Here is a 20,778-nt window from a genome sequence, read left to right as displayed (position 1 = left end):
CGAAAAAGACCAATGTATGCAAGTGTTTTTTTGCTAGATGCCAAAGGAGAGTGTCAAGACGAAAAGAAAAGAAGGAGACTTGTATATTTATTTCCACACGACTGAAACTTGTATATGTACCACAAATAATGTATGAAAATTGTGTACCACGAATAATTTAGAATGAATGTGTATCACAAACTTTATTCTATGTATGTTTTGACTATAAATAATGGAATCGTCTCTCGATATCTCACAAATCAATCTTTTCTATTATTCTTCTTTGCTTCAACTACAAAAACAATCTTTCCCTTAATTGTTCTTTGTTTCTACCACAAAATAATCAATCACCAAACCTACCAAATAATATGGCCTCTTCGTCTCGTACTCCCTTCAACGATGCCATGGAAGAAAGCTTTGATCAATTACTTGATCAACAATTCGAAAATGTGTTCGTCGAATTGTCTAATAGCGAAGAGGTGGCCAAGAAAAATAGGAAACGAGCTTATTTTGACAGAAAACGCGAAGAAGGACACGTCCTTTTATGGAACGATTATTTTAGTGATAATGCGATCTTCCCACTTCAAACTTTTCGCCGCCGTTTTCGAATGAAGAAGCCGTTGTTCTTGCGTATTGTTGATCGACTCTCCAGTGAACTCATGTTCTTTCAACATCGAAGAGATGCTACAGGAAGGTTTGGACACTCTCCAATACAAAAATGTACGGCAGCCATTCGTTTGCTAGCTTATGGCTATGCGTCTGATGCGGTTGACGAATACCTCCGTATGGGTGAAACCACTGCAATGTCTTGCTTGGAGAATTTTACAAAGGGAATTATTTCTTTCTTCGGAGATGAATATCTAAGAGCACCTACGGCCACAAATTTGAGAAGACTACTCAATATCGGAAAGATACGCGGATTTCCCGGGATGATAGGAAGTCTCGATTGTATGCATTGGGAGTGGAAGAATTGCCCTACCGCTTGGAAAGGCCAGTATACACGTGGCTCTGGAAAACCAACCATCGTTTTAGAGGCGATCGCATCACAAGATCTCTGGATTTGGCACGTATTTTTTGGACCTCCAGGTACCTTAAACGATATAAATATTCTTGATCGATCACCAATTTTTGATGATATATTACAAGGTCGAGCCCCAAATGTGAAGTACAAAGTCAATGGACGAGAGTATCATTTAGCTTACTATCTCACAGATGGTATTTATCCAAAATGGGCGACTTTTATCCAATCTATTCGACTACCACAAAATCGGAAAGCCACTTTATTTGCAACACATCAAGAAGCGGACCGTAAAGATGTCGAACGTGCATTTGGAGTATTGCAAGCTCGCTTTCACATTATTAAAAATCCAGCTCTTGTTTGGGATAAGGAAAAAATTGGAAATATTATGAAAGCATGTATCATACTGCACAATATGATAGTCGAAGACGAACGAGATGGGTACAACATTCAGTTTGATGTTTCAGAATTCCTACAAGTTGAAGGAAACCAAACTCCACAAGTCGATTTATCGTATTCTACAGGTATGCCTCTAAATATCGAGAATATGATGGGCATGCGAAATCAACTTCGTGATCAAAATATGCATCAACAATGAAAAAGTGATTTGGTTGAGCATATATGGAGAAAATTTCGCAACAATCAACAGGATAACTAATCATTTTTATTTTTTTTGCAAATTTATTTTAAATGTATGAATATATTGTATGTTTAATATTTTATAAATTAAAATCTTTTTCAATTTTATGAAATAAATAATAAAAAAAATATATTATTTTTTTCTGAGAATCCCACAAAGAGAGCTTACCATTGAACTTGGCAAAATTATAAAAATTTAACAGAAGCTCTCATCTCATAAATTTGAAAATTTTATTCTTAAAAAAATGGTGAGAGCCCATGGATGGCTCTCACCATTCTCCAATGGTGAGATGCTCTTAGCCCTCCAACTTTTTCATTTTAAAATCAAGCGTAACCAAGAGTTTCGAAGATTAATATAATGTTTCTCAGAGAATCCTCTATCTACAAAGAAATAACAAGCATATGATTTGTTAAGTTCGGGAAACTGTCGTTAGTCTTCTGATTGAAGCATGGGGGATCTAAATTACCGCAGTACTTTCGCATTAAATGTATTCATTAACCAATAGTATTCACAGCTTTTCTTGAGATAGTATAAATTGGGGGGAAATTTGGTCACGAAATCAACTCCTCCCTCCTACTAAGACCAAATTAAAATATCACATTTTTGTTGCAAGTTATTATACTTGAATTGAATAAATAATAATATTTCATTCTTATGTCACTTACGCAGTATATGACAGTTTACTGTTATTCTAACTTGAGAAGAGTCATGCAGTTCATGAGTTGTCTCAAACCGAAACCTATGCAAAACCTTGCACGTGTGGGGACGGTGGATGTGCCACGAAACTAGGTAAGAGTCACATGTCCGTCACGATTACTTGCAAAACTCGACTAAGATACTCTAATGTTTTCTCTCCAAGTGTCGTTTATTTCTCACATCAAGTGTTTGTGACAATCGCATCGCCACCGCACAAACTCATTACTTTACTTGGAGCTTCACGTTGACTATTAACCAACGTTTACCGTTGACCTAAGCGCCGGTGGAAATTCAGTTGAGTTAATCAATAATAATTTCTTAAAATGTATACAACTTTTCATTATTACCAAAAAACAATATTTACTCTCTTCATTGATTCAAGACTATTACGCACATGACATCTTATAAGACTATATAGTCTACATGCTATAGCTTCATGTTCTCTGTAATGTCAAGATATCCTATATATTATGTTACAGTGAGGTAAACATGTTGTAGAAATCATCTGACGCAAGAGAGGGTTATGGGTTTACGTACATGGTACATCCATTAGCGGGTTCCGAAGATATCCTCATGGGCCATATCGGCCCAAATTGACCTGGAAACAGTGTGTGCTCAAATAAGACAAGCTCGTATGTATCTAATTTATTGTCTAGTTTGAGTAGATGAAAGATCGTTGTTTTGCTGTTCGTTTGATAATATATATATGTTTGAACTGTTAGTTAACGAAGCTAGGCAGCTCGTGGGGAAAAGTCGACTGTGAATTAGGGTTTTAACACGTCTCATTTGGCTTCTTTGTTTCATCAATAATTAATATTTTCCTTGTGGAAAAAGAAATCACTTTTATCGATTGTTTTGTGTTCGCTGTACAGCGGAAAAAGGTTGGTGGTTGACACATGTGTTGGGATCTTTTTTTTTTGGAACTGAAAGATGACAGATTTATCATCATCAAACATCTTACATCCATCATAAAAGAAGATCAGAATCATTTATATCGATAGGCAAACTCTTCTATCATTCTTTTGAGGCAGAATTTAGGTAGAACGGGAATATTTGGTTTGAATGAAGATAATTAAACCTAACTTGAAATATATAGAATTTTACAGAATCCTACTACTTAATGATTATGACATGAAAGCCGTTGTTAGCCACTAATATAAGCATCGTTAGCTTACCTTAAAATGTTTTAATTTTATTTTCTTTTTCAGTAATGGTGGGTGAATGGTTATTTAATAGTTTAATCATATAAATTTGAGGTAGTACGAATATATTCTTAAGCACATTAATAACCAAAAAAAAGTAACAAAGAAAGAAAGTGGGAAACCAACTATGGGATTAGGCAATTAACAAACAAAAAAAAACTATGTGGGTTAGGCGGTAAAGAATCATCTAATTTATATTTTATTAATTACAGTTTGTTTTTGCATTCATAGATAATACTAATAAATAGTCTCTGGCTCATCATCTTATTATTGCAATTGACTTTCAACACAGCTATGATAAAATATATTTTTTCCTACGTTAACCAATCATATCATCAATATGATCCAAACAAAAAGTATTTCTCTGTTGCCATCGGCAATGCGCTAAATGAATGTATTCCAAATACTACATAATCGTATTAACAAATAAATTAAGCCAGCTTAAAGAGGAACAGTTTTTGAGAAACAAAAACAAAAAAAAAGAAGAGCAATTTAATTATCACCAACGTAACTATTTTAACTCGTTTTTTTTTCGGGTGAGAAGAGCAATTTAATTATGTAGATTAAAGATGAGAAAAAAGTATTTTTAGGAACAAAAACTTGGACTGAGCAACCATATCGGTCTATCGCAACATCTGTACTTCTACGAATTAAGTGTAACCAAACACGACATAATTAATTCGTCTAAATAATTAGACCGGCCAATCCGAAGTTAAGAAGAGTTAGTAGAAGTAGACTAATAGGAGTATTTGCCCGTTCAACGAGCTATGAGAAATAAACCAATAACAGGAGTACAAGTGTCTCAATAGTCAGACGACTTTTAATTTAAAAAATCATAATTAGGGTTTGCGGCTCAATACATGCACGCCTATCGCATCTTTCTTTTTCTAGTTTTCTTCGTTTCTTAAAATAACCAGTCTAAATTAAAACTTGTACAAAAGATTTTTGTTAGTTCTAGGAAAGAAATATTGACTAAGACTTATTCTAATGAAAATGAATTAAGAAAATGTCTACAAATTTCTTTAACCAAAGTCTACTTATGTGAACGAGTCATAACGACAGGATATAAATCTAATCCAAATAATTGTAATGTATGTATAGTTTTGAGATACACGTAGTTGGCATTATACGTATTCAAAGCTCGACTAATTCATTATTTATTTATTTTATAGTGTAATACCTCTCTTTTTCTTGTAATTTATAGGTAATGGAAGTTTGTACTTTCAGTAACTTTTTTTTTTTTTTTTTTTTTTTTCATAAATTTCCAATAAAACGAAAAAAGGTAACTTTCAGTAACTTTCTATATAGGATTTATGATCTACATGATTTTTTTTTATAGAAAGTGTGTAATATCGCACATATATAGTCCACTAAGACAAATAATTCGAAGTTTCTTTCTTTTATCATCATCAGAAATGAAAATTTGATACGTCGATGTCACACACAATAATATGGCCATGTTTACGAGTTTGATTGGTATTTAGAACATTTCCTGGATATTAAAAAAAGTTATAGGAGACCGAGATACGAAAAATCTAAATATTTATATATGTAGAGGTGTATGCATGCACATAAAGTCGTACAAAGCAATTACTTTAGCAATATGATTTATTTATTTTTAAAAAAGGAAAAAGTAATTATGTTATAATTATAAAAACTAAAGTATCAAATATAATTTGTTGTTCGATAAGTTATGCAAGCATTCTATGAATAGTGTGTAAATAAATTATAGAATTTCAATATTAGTAGAGTCCTAAATCCTAATAAAGACAAAGTTCCATTCATTCATTTGCAAAAAATTTCCTTTATGCACTATGGCAGACAAATTCAAAGTAAGAAATTAAAAATTGCCTAATAAAAACATCTTTTGATTCCCCGGGCACAAATCCTCATGTCAGCTTTTATTTGTCTGTATGATATTTTTATTTTAGTAAGTTTTTTTCTCATAAAGAAAGATTCCAAATTAAATAAAATAACCAATCAAACTTCTTTTATAATCCCAAAACCTTATGAAGAAGCCTTCATTTTCATTTCATCTCTTCTTCTCTTTCACTCGAACTCACACAGAATTTTCCAAACTATTAGAGGAAACCATTAAAATCAAGAAATCTTCCAAAAGGATAAAACATCAATGGAGATTTCAACAAACCCACCATCATCTTCTTCATCATCTGTTTCATCTTCCATTATCAATGGATCTTTACATCATCACATCATAACTAGATCTGATCATTATCCAACAACTTTTGTTCAAGCTGACTCTTCTTCTTTCAAACAAGTCGTTCAGATGCTCACCGGAAGCTCCTCCCCAAGATCTCCAGACTCTCCGCGTCCTCCGACGACTCCTTCCGGCAAGGGTAATTTTGTGATTCCACCGATCAAAACCGCACAACCGAAGAAACATTCTGGTAACAAACTTTACGAGAGAAGATCACACGGCGGATTTAACAACAACCTCAAGAACAGTCTCATGATTAATACACTCATGATCGGTGGTGGTGGCGCCGGAAGTCCAAGATTCTCGCCGAGAAATCAGGAGATTTTGTCGCCTAGCTGTCTTGATTTCCCCAAGCTTGCACTTAACAGTCCCGTGACGCCGTTAAAGCAGGGAACCAACGGAAACGAAGGCGATCCTTTCGACAAGATGTCGCCATTATCGGAGGAAGAGAGAGGTATCGCAGACAAGGGTTATTACCTGCACCGGTCTCCGATTTCAACTCCGAGAGATTCTGAGCCGCAGCTTCTGCCTCTGTTCCCGGTGACTTCTCCGAGATTATCGCCGGAGATGTAGACTGAGAGACCTGTTTATAAATTTTTACTGCGACTGGAACTTTCATTTCTTTTTTAACTTTGCTCTGCTTTTAATATATCGTTATCCCTGTTTCGGCTTATTATACTATTTACTTTAAAATAGTAAAATATGCTAATTAAGTTTTTAAATAAATAAATAAAGAAAAGGAGAGGTGAAAGATAAAATTTACAACTAGTAGCTTGTGATTAGATGAAAAAATTACGCTACAATTTGAAAAATAAACCCTTGAATTTATTAAAGAACAATGCATGGTTAAATTTTTAAAAGGAGTTACCGTTGAAGTTTGGATTAATAGTAATAATAAATGTGTAAGGGATTTGTCTTTTGCTGATTTTGTTTACGTCAACAGAGAGATTTGTCTTTTGCTATTTGACTAGTTATTCTTTGCATCATCAACTTACAAAAGTTATCATTTCACGATTTTAATCATTATCTCTTAAATTTGTTCGTCATCGATGATAAGTTGATAACTTGACAAAATTCTCTGACGTTTTTCTTTTGAATTTCCCTCAAACTTTTGGTTAGTACTTAATAGATAGAAGAAAGATATATATGAATTTTGATATTTGATCCAATCAAACCAAACAAGTAAGTAATAATGGTTTGTCTTGGATAACATTTCTTCTTGTCGCTTTACTGCAAGTGATAATTAAATTTGAAACAAAAAAATTATAAAGAAAATTGATTAGATAACAACATGGTAACAACACCTTATTGATTTGTTGAAGCTAAACTTTATTTAGTACAATATCAAGATTACAACACAAGGTCGCTAATGATGACCAGTAACTTCATATCTACCAAGAAACAAAGGAACAAAGAAATAATCCAGAAACGATCCACACAGCATTTACTGTTCTTGTCTTGAGTGCTAAACGTTTCTTCTTTTTGTTTTTTTACTTTGGTATTTGCTTTCTCAGAGCCGCGGAGACAGCTTCTGTGTAGCTTCACGGTAATCATAAACTCCTACTCCTCGTTTTCTTCCTAATCTCCCAGCATCAACGTATTGAACAAGAAGAGGGCAAGGTGCGTACTTTGAGTCCCCAAGTCCCTCGTGCAACACTTTCATTACGGACAAGCACACGTCTAGACCGATTAAGTCCGCCAACTCCAAAGGACCCATCGGGTGGTTTGTGCCGTGTTTCATTCCGCTGTCAATGTCTTCCTTTGTAGCTACCCCTGTGTAAAGTGTGTGGAACGCTTCATTGATCATAGGCATGAGGATTCGGTTCACTACGAATCCCGCATAGTCTTGTGAGCAGACTGTTGTCTTGCCAAACCTGCAGGTTTCAGGGATATACAGTTAAATTTAAATCTAAAGAGAGTAACTGAATCAGCGATTTAGTTAGTTAAACCGCGCAATCAAACACAAGAAGGCTATTTCAAGGATGTCCTATAATCAAATTGTTCTCGACCTTAAAAGAGATTTGTAATCTGCGTTCGAGTGACCCAAAGGTAACAGTTTTGATAGATAATGCATTTGATTTCATTCCAACATTTGATACTAAGTTGAAAATATCTCATACAATGTAAACTTTATTTCAAGAAAATATCAAACCTTTCAGCCAGAACTTTTGTAGCAAGAAACGTCTCTTCTGAGGTATCTGCACCGCGAATGATTTCAACCAGTTTCATTATTGGAGGAGGGTTCATAAAGTGCATTCCAATGACCTATAGACGATAAACAAACACTTAATATAAGGTTCGAAATGATCGCACCTGAAAACTCATGAACAGATAAATAATCAACTCAAGCAGAGGAAGTAAAAGAGTCTTAAACCTGGCTGGGTCTTCTCGTAGCAGATGCAAGACGAGTAATGGATATAGAACTTGTGTTAGAAGCTAAAATCGCAGAACTCTTAGCTATACCATCTAGATCCTTAAACAGCTTCTTCTTAATGTCTTCTGATTCCACAATGGCTTCAACGATGATATCAGCAGAACACAAATCTTCAAGATTCGATGTTAATCGTAGACGATGCATAGCATCATCACCAACTTCCTGCAACATACAAAATCACTCTCGTCTTAATAAATCACCACAAATTTCTCCCATTTTACATTTTCCTAAATCCTGCAAAATATATCAAAGTCTTAACACTATCATAAAACTAACATAGGATCGTGAAGTAGCCTAAGAATCAATATGCGTGAGCGAGCATACAAATCAAAAACAGTACAGGCTATGATTTGAATATGTTTGCTAAAACGGTGATCTCTCAATTAGTTGATTCGACGGAGAAAGAAATACTTAATAAATTGAAAATCTAAATTACAAGGAGGATCTTGCCTTGGAGATTAGACCTTTGGAGACGAATCGTTTGACGGAGGAGGAGATAGCTGCGGTGGCTCGAGAGAGGGCATCTCGATCAGCGTCCATGAGCCAAACGTCGAGGCCACTCGTGGCGGCGAGTTGCGCGATTCCTGAACCCATTTGTCCAGCACCAACTACTCCGACACTCTTCATCTCCGCCATTTTTCTATCTGCTTCTTTGAATCGCCGGCGATCGTAATCTCTCTGTTCTGTTATTCTGTAGTTTCCAGATTAAAGAGAACATTTTCCAGCTATGCTTCAGAAACTGGGCCCTAACTAACTATAATGGGCCTAAATGGCTACAACGGGCCAAAATATAGAAACGGCCCAATAATAAGGATATGGGAACCGTCTCGAGCACGTGTCGAGAAGTGAGACATTAACTGAGAAACGTGTCGTACGTTTGTCCACGTGTCGCTGGTCTGATACTCCCACCATTCCACTGACTTCCGTAACCTTTGGATCTTCGCTAACTACTTCTTAAGCGAGTGAGGGATAATGGGAAACAACAGATTAAAATCTAATCAAGACAACGAAAATTAACAATGGCGACTAGGTTTTTGGTGAAGAGACTCACGGCGGTGAATGTTTCAAGAACTCCTGGGGGAGATTTCTCCGGTTATGCTCTCCGACAAGCTACAATCGGAATCAACCACTTCTCAACCGGATTTAAGCAAACGGAGGTGTGTCCACTTTTCTCGTCAAAAGTATATATTTATTTGGTATTATCGCTAATAAATTACGGATTTATTTGTAGGGCTCTACTCATGACGATAAGTCCACGACGAGTTACGTGGCAGACAAGGCAAAGGAAGGGGTGAAGAAAGCGACCGACGCAGCCGTCAGCACGGGTGATAACATGAAGGATGCGATGGATGGTGCGTGGAAAGCGGCTAAGGAAACGGGTCAAAACATTAGCGATGCGGTTACGGGCGATGATGATGACGGCAGAATTCAAGAGGATAAGGTCGCAGTGGAATTGAAGGATGTGCAACAGCCTGTGGATACGACGGAGTATAGAGGTGTGGAGGATCTACATCAGCAAACCGGCGGAGAAGTTAAGTCACCCTAAGCTAATGTGTTAGGGTGTCTATCCTTTCTTTCATTGTTGTTTCAGTGAGAGGTTGCTTGTGCCTCGTGGTTCAAATTAAAGGTTTATGAATGGACCGTGGCTTAGATCGCATTACAATTTACTCTTATTACTAGTTGAACTAAAGCAAAATAAACAACTACTCCGATTCTCCGAACAAATTTCTAGATGTTTTTTTCTAAAATTTATATGCACATACATTATCTCATAATTATTTTACGTCAAAATCTCCCAAATATTTTTCATCAAAGGATAATACAAATATGATGTGATTGCATGCAAGAACTGATACGATAAGTGGGTGTGTAAATTGACATATATCTACGGAGTTTTGGTGTGGGGTTGGGACTGAACACAGCTGGATCGCATAGTCTGCAAGGAATCTCACGTTGGCAAATATTTAAAGCTGGTGTCATTGAAAATTCCCGTAAATGGAGGGACAAATTCTCTAGGCTTACGCTCTAACAGATCAGACACCAATCGTGTACTATTATTTACTAAAACTAGTAATTCAACTTCTTCCTCTAAAAACAATCAAAGTATTTATATACACAGAAAAAAAATCAAACAATTGTGAATACATAAAAATATGAACTATCACTAGTCCCATTTGCTTTTGTTTATAAACGCCTATCGTGAACAAATCTACAGTTCTAACAAATTTTTAATGTAAATATATTTTAGTTATTTAATCCATGATTCTGTCATATCCAGTTTTTGGCATCTATGACAAATAAACATAACAAATGCTCTTTGGTTCTGTAGGGGACAAGTGGAACCGAAAACGAGAGGAGGCATCTCTGATATTTGGTGTAGTAGTGGCTTAAGGATAGCTACGTGCGTTTTGTTTCCTTACGTTAAGTGACAAATGCGAAGCTAGAAAATTTCGCCATGAAGGAAATATGACTGCATAAATATATTCTCCACTTCAGGGTTTATACGATAGCATCTCTTTTTTTCCTCTTTGTAAGTTCGGGTTCGAATCTGTTTTTTTTATTGTAGGGCCAAAACTTGAAAGTGGCCCGAGCAGACGGAGACGAGCATTAGCTTATCATATCCTACGTTAAGTTCACTCTGTTTTTTGTTAAATGGTGTGTTCACTTTGTTCTTTACATGATCTCAAAAGGACCACTTCTTGCCCACACAAAAAATTACAAAACAAAAGCAAAACTATATCCTTAAAACTATAACGTATTCTTTGAATTTTAGGGTGCTAAGAAAAAATTAATTATAAGGACCACCAACAATTGAAAATGAAGGAAAATCGAAGGGGAGATGTGAGAAAAAAGGGACAACGCTTATTTATTCTGTTATTGTAAATAACAACCCCAAAAGCTTAGGTCATAGACTCGAGACATGAGTACAGTTTGGCATGTGAAACCTTTTATGTCCTGTCTCTTTCACTACCCACTAATTCTAACTATTTCATCTTTCTTACACTGCCCTATTGTATAACAAAAAACATTTACAACAAAAAAAAAGAGAAGCAAAGAAAGTTTTTCACTGTTAAAATTTTATTCCCAGAAAGAAACAGACTTAGAGATAATCACAGAGTTGAAAAGGAAAAAAAGAAAAGAGTAACATAGAGGTGATAATTGCATCTTACAGAGGAAACGCCCATACTTGTGATTCTTTCTTTAGCTGGTCCAATCTCAAAGACTCTTTACTTGTTTAAGTGACCAGTAAGACTTGCGATGAAAGGGATCTGCAGTCTGCAGAGGTCTCTTCTCCTATCAAAGCAAAAACAAAACAAGGTTAAAAGTTTTTTTTTTTTTTAAACCTTTATCGTTATTATTACTCTTTTGAGCAGCTAAACTTTAAACCTTAAACATCAAAGCTCTCTATCATAAGAATATAGTTCCACGTGTCGTTTGCATTGACCCTTTATAGCTAAAGAGATCTCATTGTTTACTTTTAATCTCTGATTTTGCACTCCCACAAAATAGCATCTTTATAGGAAATAGTGATAAATGCCTTGCACCCGAAAGAAAGAAAAAAAGTGCAAAGGCATCAACTAAAATGCGTTGATATGCTATGGTCCAGAACAGACGATATTCATGCTGCCAACATCATATACCACAGACAAGGCAATTTTAAAACCAGATACAAATCAGTATGTAATAATAAAGACAACGATGTGTTTAAACAGAACATAACCATTTTACCTCTCATCCTAAGCTAACCTTAAATGCCTATACTCTAGATGGGTCCAACAATAGATGACCACTAGGGTTGCAGGAAGAGGAATCCAATAGTCTACATCGACAAAGGATGTCACCATTTATTAGGACCTTTGTCTGTTTCTAGAGATATATTATAAAGTTAGATGAGAAGACCATGGGTAAATTATGATATTCCAGCTCTTCTTCCCTGTACTATATGTCTACAGTTGCACTGATCAATAAGGTTCACCTTAATTACCTAGAAGGACATCAATGTTAAAAACAAAAGGGTCCCCAATTTGAATAAGAAATTCAAATTAAAATTCAAAACAGTAAACCCGGAAGTACAATATACAGCTCCAATCTTGTATCAACTATTAATTGCATCAGAAGAAACCAAAACCACGAAAGGCCTATGAAATAGTTACAAGAAATTTTTCACTTGTGTAATTCCAATCTATTGACCTATACTCTCCATTTTTAATTTCTTCTTTTTTGGGGAAGCAAGCACATCACGTAATCATGTACTTATTCCACCAGAGAAGCATACAAGGACACAGTGGTCCATCTCCCGACTTTTCTTCCTCTTTTTAAACACTTCAAAAAACATTCATTCCATACCCCCAAAGCCCATCCTTCAACATTGCTTCCTAACCAGAAATCCACCATCATCTTCCCACGAATACAACTTAAAGCTTTACCAGAAAATGGAGGGTCAGAGAACACAACGCCGGGGTTACTTGAAAGACAAGGCTACAGTCTCCAACCTTGTTGAAGAAGAAATGGAGAATGGCATGGATGGAGAAGAGGAGGATGGAGGAGACGAAGACAAAAGGAAGAAGGTGATGGAAAGAGTTAGAGGTCCTAGCACTGACCGTGTTCCATCGCGACTGTGCCAGGTCGATAGGTGCACTGTTAATTTGACTGAGGCCAAGCAGTATTACCGCAGACACAGAGTATGTGAAGTACATGCAAAGGCATCTGCTGCGACTGTTGCAGGGGTCAGGCAACGCTTTTGTCAACAATGCAGCAGGTATGATTCTTCCCTTCAGTATTACTTTATACAAAGTATTAAGTAGGGGTTTGTTTTCAATTTGATTGTTTTGATGGTTTTGAGCAGGTTTCATGAGCTACCAGAGTTTGATGAAGCTAAAAGAAGCTGCAGGAGGCGCTTAGCTGGACACAATGAGAGGAGGAGGAAGATCTCTGGTGACAGTTTTGGAGAAGGGTCAGGCCGGAGAGGGTTTAGCGGTCAACTGATCCAGACTCAAGAAAGAAACAGGGTAGACAGGAAACTTCCTATGACCAACTCATCATTCAAGCGACCACAGATCAGATAAACCCTCCCGCTCTCTCTCTTCTGTCATCTACATATGCTCTATCTACACTCTTATTAGACAAATAATGGCATCTAACAATGTCAAGAAAAGTTGGTCATGGTATTAAATCCTACACGGATATATAACTATAAACCTCTAGTCCCCTCTATGCTGTCCTGTAATGAATATCTATCCGGAAATGTATTCGCATAGTCTTGCGTCTAATAATGTTTATTGATTTTGTAGGTTTGATTATATATGATTGTAATGTGTTTTTTACTCTCGAGTCTCGACTTGATTCTTATTTGCGTAACGTCTTAATTGAAAAGGCTTATAATACAGATTCAAGTAAAGTGTTAGAGTCGCTCAAAAGAAGAAGAAAAGACTAACCGAAAGCTAATGTCACTGAAATTTCACGACGACGACTGAGATATCGTCTGAGCTTTTCCTTGCAACAGCCTCCTCTGCAAGGTGCTTTGCTGCAGCCTTCGCATCTTTTATTCCCTTGATTGAGTCAACGGCTTCTTGGTTTGACATGACCTATGAGATTTTAAATAATCAGCGACCATACAAGTAAGTTGTTGAAAATAGATATTGATAGATCAAAACCTTCCATAGTCCATCACTTGCTAGGATAAGAAATTCTGCATCATCATCAATTATCTCCACCGTAACATATGGTTCTGAACTCAAATGCATCTTTAAACTCTTATCACCAAATGCCCTTGCCACAGCCAGTTGACCATCAACTCGAGGAACATCCCCTGAAGTGGTTCAAAACAAATCAAAATCAAACATATGCGACATATATGATCAGATTATATATGTAGAAATGTAATTGATTAGATACCAGGAAAGTTAGAAACGAATCCTCCTCTGTTCTCGATTTCATCCTTCTCCATGTTCGGCTCATGATCAACTGAGAGTGGCTTCGCAACACCATTTTGGCAAATAACAGCTCGAGAGTCACCAACATTAGCAACCACCAGCTTCTGGCAATTGATCAATATCGCAGTCACAGCAGTAGAACCTCCTTTTCCCAAATCATCTGCCTTGTCTAGAATCGTTGTATCCGTTATATAGTAAGCTTTCTTTATCGCTTTCTCAGGTTCTTGCCAGAAATTCGGCTTCACAATTAAAAACAAGGACAACATCAAGTTCATATTCTCAAGTTAAAAAAAAAAACACTTCCGGGTAAAACTCAATTACCTCTTTCAAGATGTTCTCAAACAAATGGGAGCACAAGTAGTCCGGAATCTCGTGGCTAAGATGGCCATCGAAGATAGCAAACAGACCAAGCTCATTATCATCAACTTCCTTGAATTTGGCAACCACATAATCTTCCATCTCGTGAAAAGCTTTCCCTTTCACCAAATGAAAACCATGTGTGATCTGCTTCAACATCTTGCTCTTACCTTTCCCTGAATCTGCAGATGAAGCAGATGCACCAAGCCCAACTTTCTCCTGCTCACAGAGCCGAAATTTCAAATTACAACAGAGACAGAATCAACAGCCAATGTTGAAACCTAATATCTAGTATCGTATCGGGGATCAATAACCTAAATTAAATTTGTGGTATCACAAATTCCAACAAGTATATCTAGATCTGACGTTACAGCTTCACATAGATTTTTCGCTACGCTCTACTATCAAATCCAATTTCGAATCGATCTACTCGAATTTACTGGCCATATTCTCGAAACTATCGAATTGGAAGCGATTGTTCAAGCGACATGGAGAGAAGAAAGAATCGATTACCTTGACGGATTCCTTCATCTTGTGGAGGATTTCTCTACCGGTCATGGTTGGAAAATGAAGACACTATCTATATATGTGTATGAAGAAGAACGAAATTAATGTTGAATCGCGAGTGTAAGAGAGAGAGAAGGAGAAGAAGAGAATGACACGAACGCCATTGTTGCATGTCTCAGCTTCCACCGCCGCTTTCTTTGCGGCTTCGCGCCACCTATGACTTTTCCTTCCTTTTTTTTATTACAAACGGCCAAAAATGTTGTTAGATGGGCCGTTTCAAAGCCCAAACTATTATGGGCTTACTTCTAAGATTCATATCTCTAATGTTAATTATAAACAAAATAGCCACTAGTTTACTGAAGATCTAAAATATGATTAGCACTAATTTAATGATGATAGGTTTTCCTTATGGTATGGGTCCTAAAGAGTAAAGAGAGACACTAAAAAAATGGCCAATGGGAGACAAAAGCCTTAGTGCGAGTTCTTTGTCTTTAAATTTTTGTTTTTAATTTCTTGTTATTTAAAAAACTATTAGATTTTAAAATGTTTTTGGTTAGATTACCAACAGAGAATCTTTCCCACTTTTGTTAATTGTCTAATAATAAGCTCATTTTGATAAGTTTGTATAAATAAAGTTAGTGTTGCTTTTGCTTTAACCCAAAGCGTATCTTTGGGAAACTTGTGTCCCCTGCGTAAAACATGTGAGCTACATATAGCAGAGAGATTTAACGATTTAAAATAGTTGTAAGTGCTAAGATAAACTAAAGATTTTAATAAATATGGATGATAATTAAGAAGATTAATTATCGTATTTAAACTTTATATTATAAGATCAATCTTTTATTAATCCGTGATCCGGTCGACAGTCGACATTAATTAGACAAGATGATTACGAACTAAGGCTGGGCAAAATATTCGTTCGATCCGCTTCGATTCGGTATTTGATTTGATTTGATTCGAAAAATCCGAATATCTGTAAGATTTTTGAGTAAAGCAAATAGGAAAATGTAGTATTCGTAAAAACCGAATCAAATAATAAATATTATTTTTTAAAAAGTCGAATATCCGCTTCGATCCGTATTTTTTTATAAATATTAAAAAATATAGTTATATCTATATATAGATATCATAAATAGTTTATGTATTGTAGCCATTTTATGTTTTTATGTTAAGATGTTTGTTTGATCATTTTTTTTTCATGTTATGTTTTGATCAATGGCATAAAAAATTATCGGGTTTTAGTTTTTGGAATTAGTTTGATAACATTTTGTTGACCGGTGATACCAACAACGGTTATGTTTGTTATTTAGAACTTATTTTGAAAGCATGTTAAATAAAAACTTTGAATATCTGATATGATTATATAGTATACATATTTTTTTAATATTTAAATGTATTAAAGCGGATATCCGCAAATATCACAAAAAAATTCGGATATTCGAAATTTCGGATATCCAGAAATTTTCGAAGCAAAGCAAATCACAAAATCAAATATTCGTTTAGAACGAATCGAATAACAAATATCACAAATTTTTTGAATATTGGCTTCGCGTCCAGGCCTATTACGAACACCATCAATTCACTTTGCCACGTGTAGTCAAAACCTGACCTGGCTTGACTTCCACACCACTTCCGTTCCCAATTCGCCACGTGTCTTCCCCTCTATTTAAACAAGAATCCGACCGCATAAATCAAACACACCAAAAGAAATGGAGAATCATCGAGTAACAACAAACTCCGACGAGCCACCACCGGAGTTTGAGTTCGGATCGTTGACTCCAACTTCTCCGTCGCAAGACTCTTTCTCAGAGAATTCTCCCGCCGATCATCTCTTTTTCAACGGCCGTCTCTTGCCACACGCATTCCCGGCGGCGAGCAGTATTTATACAAAGCGGTCAATCTCGAGTACGACCAGCGAATACACCTCCCGGTGCAATAGTACGAACAGCAGCAGTAGTTTTGGTAGTAACAACAGCTCAACTTCTCAATCTCCGAGAACGAGCTATTCAACCAGTAACAAGAACAACAGCCCCATTAATCAAGAGCCACTGGATTTGAAGTTGAAGCCTCCAATTAGCAGATGTGACAAAACCGTAAATACGATGAGCAGTAGCTCCTACTCGTCGCCACAACACAAGAGAAGGAAGGCGATGGAGATGGCGACAACGTCTCTGTACAGGTCGTATTCATCGCAGCGGTGGCAATATATAACTCCGGTACCGGTGAGAATGAGTGGAGGGATAAGGGTCGGTGGCCGGAAGAAGAAGGCGGTGAGGGTGAGGAAGAAGACGGAAGAGAGAAGGGTGAGTAGGGTGATGAAGTTGTGGAGAAAACTTTTGATGGCGGCTATTTTTGTTTGTAGAGAGTGTCATGCATTGGAGGGAGCTTGAGTGAGACTTGTGATTTTGTGACGTGGTTATGATTAAGAAAGTATTGATTGTTCAATAGTGAAGACTTGTGACACTGTGACGTGGTTATAATTATGAACATAAGTTACATAACGAAAGTATTGAACTATTGATTGTTCAACAGTAAGCAAAAACTCTATTGGGCTTGTGGGTTTTCACTTTTCACAATTGTGTATCTATATATTTTTCTTTGATTACTTGTAAATAGAAATATCTTTACTACAGCATCACACTATGAAGAAACAAAATCTACAGTAAAGTTTTGTAATTTTACAACTTAAGTATGATTCTTTATTGTAAAATGCTATTGCAATCTCTTGAATTATAAAAACAAGCATATTTATGTGTATTAGATTTAAAATTCCAATTGTTATACTAGGGAGAATGTCATTTTAAGTTATTCTTCAACAAAGAAAAAATCTTTATTGATTTAAAGTCATATAAAACTTTACTAAATAAATTTGGTATAACTTTATAAAAACACATACTTATGCCGTTTGAAAAAAAAAATGTCAAAAAAAGTTTTAGACGGAAAAAGTAAATTGTTAAGAAAAAAAAGTAGAATGGAAAAAGAGAGTAGATTAACTAGGTTTAACATAAGTGATGATAAAATGATCCAAACAACAAACAAGAGGCATAGAAAAAAGACCAAACTAAGTTCTTACGAGGGGAATACATGAAGTCATATCACTCTAAGAAACTCATGTTTCGGTGGTGACTATCAAGGCTCAAGAACTCGCTCGGATTCGCTTGACTCTCAGAGTTGCTCTGTTCCTGGCTCTGGTTCTGGTGGTCTGTTTTGTCACCTAACCCCTCTGAATCAAACAGAAGCTTAGCGTTGACATTGTTAGTCAACGCATTGAAGAAAGATAGGCCCGTGGGCCATTTCACGTCAGGGTCTTGTTCTTTGTTTGAGTGTGGCATTACTGGGAAAGGCATAGTCATGTGAGGCTGGTAGGTAGGCAAAGAGGTTTGAGGCATCATTGGTCGTTGGCTCGTACCACTCCAGTTGTAGTGGGGAAGAGTGGGTTGCAATGGCTGAGTCTGTGTAGGTAGTAGAGGGTGGTTCGAGGCCATGAGCGGTGTGTTTGAAGACGAAGTGGTTCGGTTTGAGGAGAAGAGCTGAGAGAGGTAAAATCCGGATTGGTAGCCAAGTGATTCAAACGTGTGCCTCATCCGAAGAACAAAGTGCAGATCTTCAGGTATCTGAGTAAGTTTAGAGAACATAACCGCAAAGATCCCAAGTAAGAGAAGACTTACAATCTTTTAACCATGAACCAAAATAAAAAAGACTTACAATCTTGCAAGAACCAAGTTGTAAAAGGCCATGTCCGGCTTGAATAACAGCTATGGTCTGTAGGTACAATAAGAAAAGATTACAAAGGTGACTTGAGAAACAAGAAAGTCAAGAACATTCTCATATATGATTAGTGTTCTTTATTTTACCCGAATCCCAGATTCGAACTGATCATTCCACTCTGAAGGAATCTGCATTTTTTTTTAGAGATAGATCTCAGCCGGCTTACAAATTTGCAGATTAAAATCTTATTATACGTAAATGCTTCATTATATTATAAACAAACTTACAGCATCGAATGAGCTTTGCCAGTAACTAGAGGCATTAGATTCAGATTCAGTTTGTTCCTTGAAAACCCATTTATGGCATTTGTCAGAAGCAACCTTCCCCATTAACCTGTTGGCCAGAAATATATTTTGCAAACTTAAAAAGAGGAAGATAAATAGTTTCTATTTTGGGCTAATTTGCAGTGAATATTGAATAAGGTCAGGAGCTGCATATATTCATGCAGACATATATGATAATAAAAAGTAATTAAGGACCTACCAAGTACCCACCCTTCGCCATAATTATATAACTGAATAGACATCTTGCTGAAAGATTTACGAACAGGATCTTCTCCTTCCATGTCTCCATAGCAACCTTCTGTTCCTCCTCTTCCTCTGCAGTATCCATCTTCCCACATCAACATCCTGTAGCCCCAAACATCAATATATCAATACGTAGCGCATATTTGTAAATCTACTCATCATAAATCATTCATTTTCATTTTCATTAATTTATTTATTAATTAAAGGAAGCAATGGTTATTAGACAAGATCATCTAAAAGAGATGACTTGATGTGTTTTTTTCCAGCAAATCATGATTCACAACTTAAACGAATGGTAGATACAGTCTCATCGCATATATATAGATGCATAGAGCTACGTGATCATGATCATGTCTAGGATCTCCATGCAACATTTTTTGGATTTTTGTTTTGTTTTGTTAATTCAAGCCTAGAGTACTAATACTAGTCTGTCTAGTTAGTTTCTTTCCGGGGAAAGTTTCCGGTGACTATAATACGATAAACCATAAGGGAAAATGTTGACTTTTTAATCATGTTTCATAAAGACTAACTATAGTACGCTAAGTCTCTTGACTATACGGGTAACCTAATTTTTTTTTGTAAGAAGTGTAACTTACAAGCTTCCATTGTCGTCGCCAACTTTGCAGCCGTTGCCACCGCCTCGAACTCTCCTGAAGAACAAAAAAGACATCGTTTTGAGGAGAGATAGATAGATCATGTCAATAAAAAAAAAAGAGAGGAGCTGAGGAGAGAGATACGTACGGACGGGGACGGATGGACCAGAAGACAGAGTAAGTCCAGTCGGTGTTGAGACAAACAGTTCTCAGGGCGTCGTGGAGAGCCACCATCCCTAAAGCTTCTTTGCTCCTTTGTTGCTGCTGCTGATGGTTTTGATGATGATGTTGTTGATGATGGTGATGATGTTCCGAGCCCACCATCTATATGAATATGTCGGTGTGTGTTATATGGGTTTCTCCTCTAGTTTTGGCCTTCTAGGTTTTCTTTGCTGCCTTCCTTGCTCAAGCTTCTCATGGACTCTTTTATGTTCTAAATTTCTTTTATTTTCAATGTTTATAATTTTTTTTTCTAATTTAGACTAATTATATGATTACCAAACCAACATTTACTGTTTGTCTACACAATAATATGCTATTTTAGTTCTTATTACTTTTTTGATAAAATCTTACAATCTTGTGGCAAGGATACGAATTTCTTGGGGTTTGGTATAGTTAACAATAAGTAATATATAATTAATTATCAGAGAACCAATTGAACACAAGGTTAAAGTTTTTTGCATGTAAAAGTTTTTTATCTCTTAGGCCAAGAAAGTCAAAGATACTTGAAAATCTTCCTGAAAAAATCATTTTAGTTCGCTTTATATTTGTTTGAATGGAATCCAATTATCAACCATTGATTTTCTATACTTCATATTGCTTTTCTGAAAGAGAAATAATCATATGGTTTCGAGTGGATAAACTGTTGTTGTTATGATTAAAGATACAATTACAATGACATAATTA

The 20,778-nt window shown here is 36.1% G+C and overlaps 8 protein-coding genes, 1 long non-coding RNA gene and 1 pseudogene across 12 annotated transcripts; 6 read left to right on the top strand and 4 right to left on the bottom strand.

Moving 5' to 3' along the window:
- Positions 1–234: 234 nt before the first annotated feature.
- AT3G15310 lies at positions 235–1,778 on the top strand (annotated as a pseudogene; the record flags this gene model as incomplete). The annotated part of the gene is made up of 1 exon: positions 235–1,778.
- Positions 1,779–5,536: 3,758 nt separating this feature from the next.
- Positions 5,537–6,633, top strand: AT3G15300 (VQ motif-containing protein). The gene has a single exon (NM_112393.3). It carries the CDS (start codon positions 5,667–5,669, stop codon positions 6,324–6,326), a length of 660 nt encoding a protein of 219 aa, NP_188148.1. The 5' UTR covers positions 5,537–5,666; the 3' UTR covers positions 6,327–6,633.
- A 383-nt stretch (positions 6,634–7,016) lies between these two features.
- Positions 7,017–8,939, bottom strand: AT3G15290 (3-hydroxyacyl-CoA dehydrogenase family protein). Of its 2 annotated transcripts, NM_112392.4 has the most exons (4): positions 8,638–8,939; positions 8,128–8,349; positions 7,906–8,018; positions 7,017–7,627 (listed from the first exon to the last, which is right to left on the bottom strand). In NM_112392.4, the coding sequence occupies exons 1-4, from the start codon at positions 8,821–8,823 to the stop codon at positions 7,264–7,266; spliced, it is 885 nt and encodes a 294-aa protein (NP_188147.1). In that variant the 5' UTR covers positions 8,824–8,939; the 3' UTR covers positions 7,017–7,263. The 2 variants fall into 2 exon arrangements, with proteins under 2 accessions (NP_188147.1, NP_001327595.1); NM_001338152.1 differs by lacking the exon at positions 8,638–8,939 and having other exon boundaries at positions 7,021–7,627; positions 8,128–8,382.
- Positions 8,940–9,126: 187 nt separating this feature from the next.
- On the top strand, positions 9,127–9,912 carry AT3G15280 (uncharacterized protein). The gene is made up of 2 exons (NM_112391.3): positions 9,127–9,344; positions 9,419–9,912. Exons 1-2 carry the CDS (start codon positions 9,207–9,209, stop codon positions 9,731–9,733), a joined length of 453 nt encoding a protein of 150 aa, NP_566504.1. The 5' UTR covers positions 9,127–9,206; the 3' UTR covers positions 9,734–9,912.
- Positions 9,913–10,772: 860 nt separating this feature from the next.
- AT3G03075 lies at positions 10,773–11,160 on the top strand. The gene has a single exon (NR_140967.1). It is a non-coding gene; the product is annotated as an other RNA (long non-coding RNA).
- Positions 11,004–15,193, bottom strand: AT3G15260 (Protein phosphatase 2C family protein). Of its 2 annotated transcripts, NM_202589.2 has the most exons (6): positions 14,991–15,181; positions 14,442–14,696; positions 14,083–14,359; positions 13,842–13,996; positions 13,623–13,772; positions 11,004–11,481 (listed from the first exon to the last, which is right to left on the bottom strand). In NM_202589.2, exons 1-5 carry the CDS (start codon positions 15,033–15,035, stop codon positions 13,635–13,637), a joined length of 870 nt encoding a protein of 289 aa, NP_974318.1. In that variant the 5' UTR covers positions 15,036–15,181; the 3' UTR covers positions 11,004–11,481; positions 13,623–13,634. The 2 variants fall into 2 exon arrangements, with proteins under 2 accessions (NP_974318.1, NP_188144.1); NM_112389.4 differs by lacking the exon at positions 11,004–11,481 and having other exon boundaries at positions 13,036–13,772; positions 14,991–15,193.
- SPL5 (squamosa promoter binding protein-like 5) lies at positions 11,554–13,512 on the top strand. Its single transcript, NM_112390.5, has 2 exons — positions 11,554–12,946; positions 13,034–13,512. The coding sequence occupies exons 1-2, from the start codon at positions 12,621–12,623 to the stop codon at positions 13,251–13,253; spliced, it is 546 nt and encodes a 181-aa protein (NP_188145.1). The 5' UTR covers positions 11,554–12,620; the 3' UTR covers positions 13,254–13,512.
- A 1,365-nt stretch (positions 15,194–16,558) lies between the features above and the next one.
- AT3G15251 (uncharacterized protein) lies at positions 16,559–16,672 on the bottom strand (the record flags this gene model as incomplete). The annotated part of the gene is made up of 1 exon (NM_001125160.1): positions 16,559–16,672. The coding sequence occupies one exon, from the start codon at positions 16,670–16,672 to the stop codon at positions 16,559–16,561; it is 114 nt and encodes a 37-aa protein (NP_001118632.1).
- A 9-nt stretch (positions 16,673–16,681) lies between these two features.
- On the top strand, positions 16,682–17,615 carry AT3G15250 (TPRXL). The gene has a single exon (NM_112388.2). The coding sequence runs from the start codon at positions 16,694–16,696 to the stop codon at positions 17,372–17,374; it is 681 nt and encodes a 226-aa protein (NP_188143.2). The 5' UTR covers positions 16,682–16,693; the 3' UTR covers positions 17,375–17,615.
- A 229-nt stretch (positions 17,616–17,844) lies between these two features.
- AT3G15240 (Serine/threonine-protein kinase WNK (With No Lysine)-like protein) lies at positions 17,845–20,433 on the bottom strand. Its single transcript, NM_001084689.2, has 7 exons — positions 20,021–20,433; positions 19,876–19,929; positions 19,247–19,381; positions 18,980–19,085; positions 18,839–18,880; positions 18,690–18,746; positions 17,845–18,598 (listed from the first exon to the last, which is right to left on the bottom strand). Exons 1-7 carry the CDS (start codon positions 20,194–20,196, stop codon positions 18,080–18,082), a joined length of 1,089 nt encoding a protein of 362 aa, NP_001078158.1. The 5' UTR covers positions 20,197–20,433; the 3' UTR covers positions 17,845–18,079.
- Positions 20,434–20,778: the final 345 nt, after the last annotated feature.

Source organism: Arabidopsis thaliana, chromosome 3 (genome assembly GCF_000001735.4).
Source record: "Arabidopsis thaliana chromosome 3, partial sequence".
Taxonomy (NCBI): domain Eukaryota; kingdom Viridiplantae; phylum Streptophyta; class Magnoliopsida; order Brassicales; family Brassicaceae; genus Arabidopsis; species Arabidopsis thaliana.
Note: the sequence above shows the minus strand (reverse complement) of the source record. Positions and strands in the feature narration are given on the sequence as shown.

Excerpts from the sequence above, each read along its gene's own strand:
- AT3G15300 (NM_112393.3), top strand. The coding sequence starts at position 5,667 with ATGGAGATTTCAACAAACCCACCATCATCTTCTTCATCATCTGTTTCA.
- AT3G15290 (NM_112392.4), bottom strand. The coding sequence starts at position 8,823 with ATGGCGGAGATGAAGAGTGTCGGAGTAGTTGGTGCTGGACAAATGGGT. Across the intron at positions 8,350-8,637 it reads CCAAAGGTCTAATCTCCAAG|GAAGTTGGTGATGATGCTAT; the intron begins GCAAGATCCTCC and ends TGTATGTTGCAG. Across the intron at positions 8,019-8,127 it reads CTACGAGAAGACCCAGCCAG|GTCATTGGAATGCACTTTAT; the intron begins GTTTAAGACTCT and ends TATCGTCTATAG.
- AT3G15280 (NM_112391.3), top strand. The coding sequence starts at position 9,207 with ATGGCGACTAGGTTTTTGGTGAAGAGACTCACGGCGGTGAATGTTTCA. Across the intron at positions 9,345-9,418 it reads CCGGATTTAAGCAAACGGAG|GGCTCTACTCATGACGATAA; the intron begins GTGTGTCCACTT and ends ATTTATTTGTAG.
- SPL5 (NM_112390.5), top strand. The coding sequence starts at position 12,621 with ATGGAGGGTCAGAGAACACAACGCCGGGGTTACTTGAAAGACAAGGCT. Across the intron at positions 12,947-13,033 it reads TTTTGTCAACAATGCAGCAG|GTTTCATGAGCTACCAGAGT; the intron begins GTATGATTCTTC and ends GGTTTTGAGCAG.
- AT3G15260 (NM_112389.4), bottom strand. The coding sequence starts at position 15,035 with ATGACCGGTAGAGAAATCCTCCACAAGATGAAGGAATCCGTCAAG. Across the intron at positions 14,360-14,441 it reads TTGAGAACATCTTGAAAGAG|CCGAATTTCTGGCAAGAACC; the intron begins GTAATTGAGTTT and ends TTAATTGTGAAG. Across the intron at positions 13,773-13,841 it reads CAAGTGATGGACTATGGAAG|GTCATGTCAAACCAAGAAGC; the intron begins GTTTTGATCTAT and ends AAAATCTCATAG.
- AT3G15250 (NM_112388.2), top strand. The coding sequence starts at position 16,694 with ATGGAGAATCATCGAGTAACAACAAACTCCGACGAGCCACCACCGGAG.
- AT3G15240 (NM_001084689.2), bottom strand. The coding sequence starts at position 20,196 with ATGGTGGGCTCGGAACATCATCACCATCATCAACAACATCATCATCAA. Across the intron at positions 19,930-20,020 it reads TGGTCCATCCGTCCCCGTCC|GAGAGTTCGAGGCGGTGGCA; the intron begins GTACGTATCTCT and ends TTTGTTCTTCAG. Across the intron at positions 18,747-18,838 it reads AGTTCGAATCTGGGATTCGG|ACCATAGCTGTTATTCAAGC; the intron begins GTAAAATAAAGA and ends TTGTACCTACAG.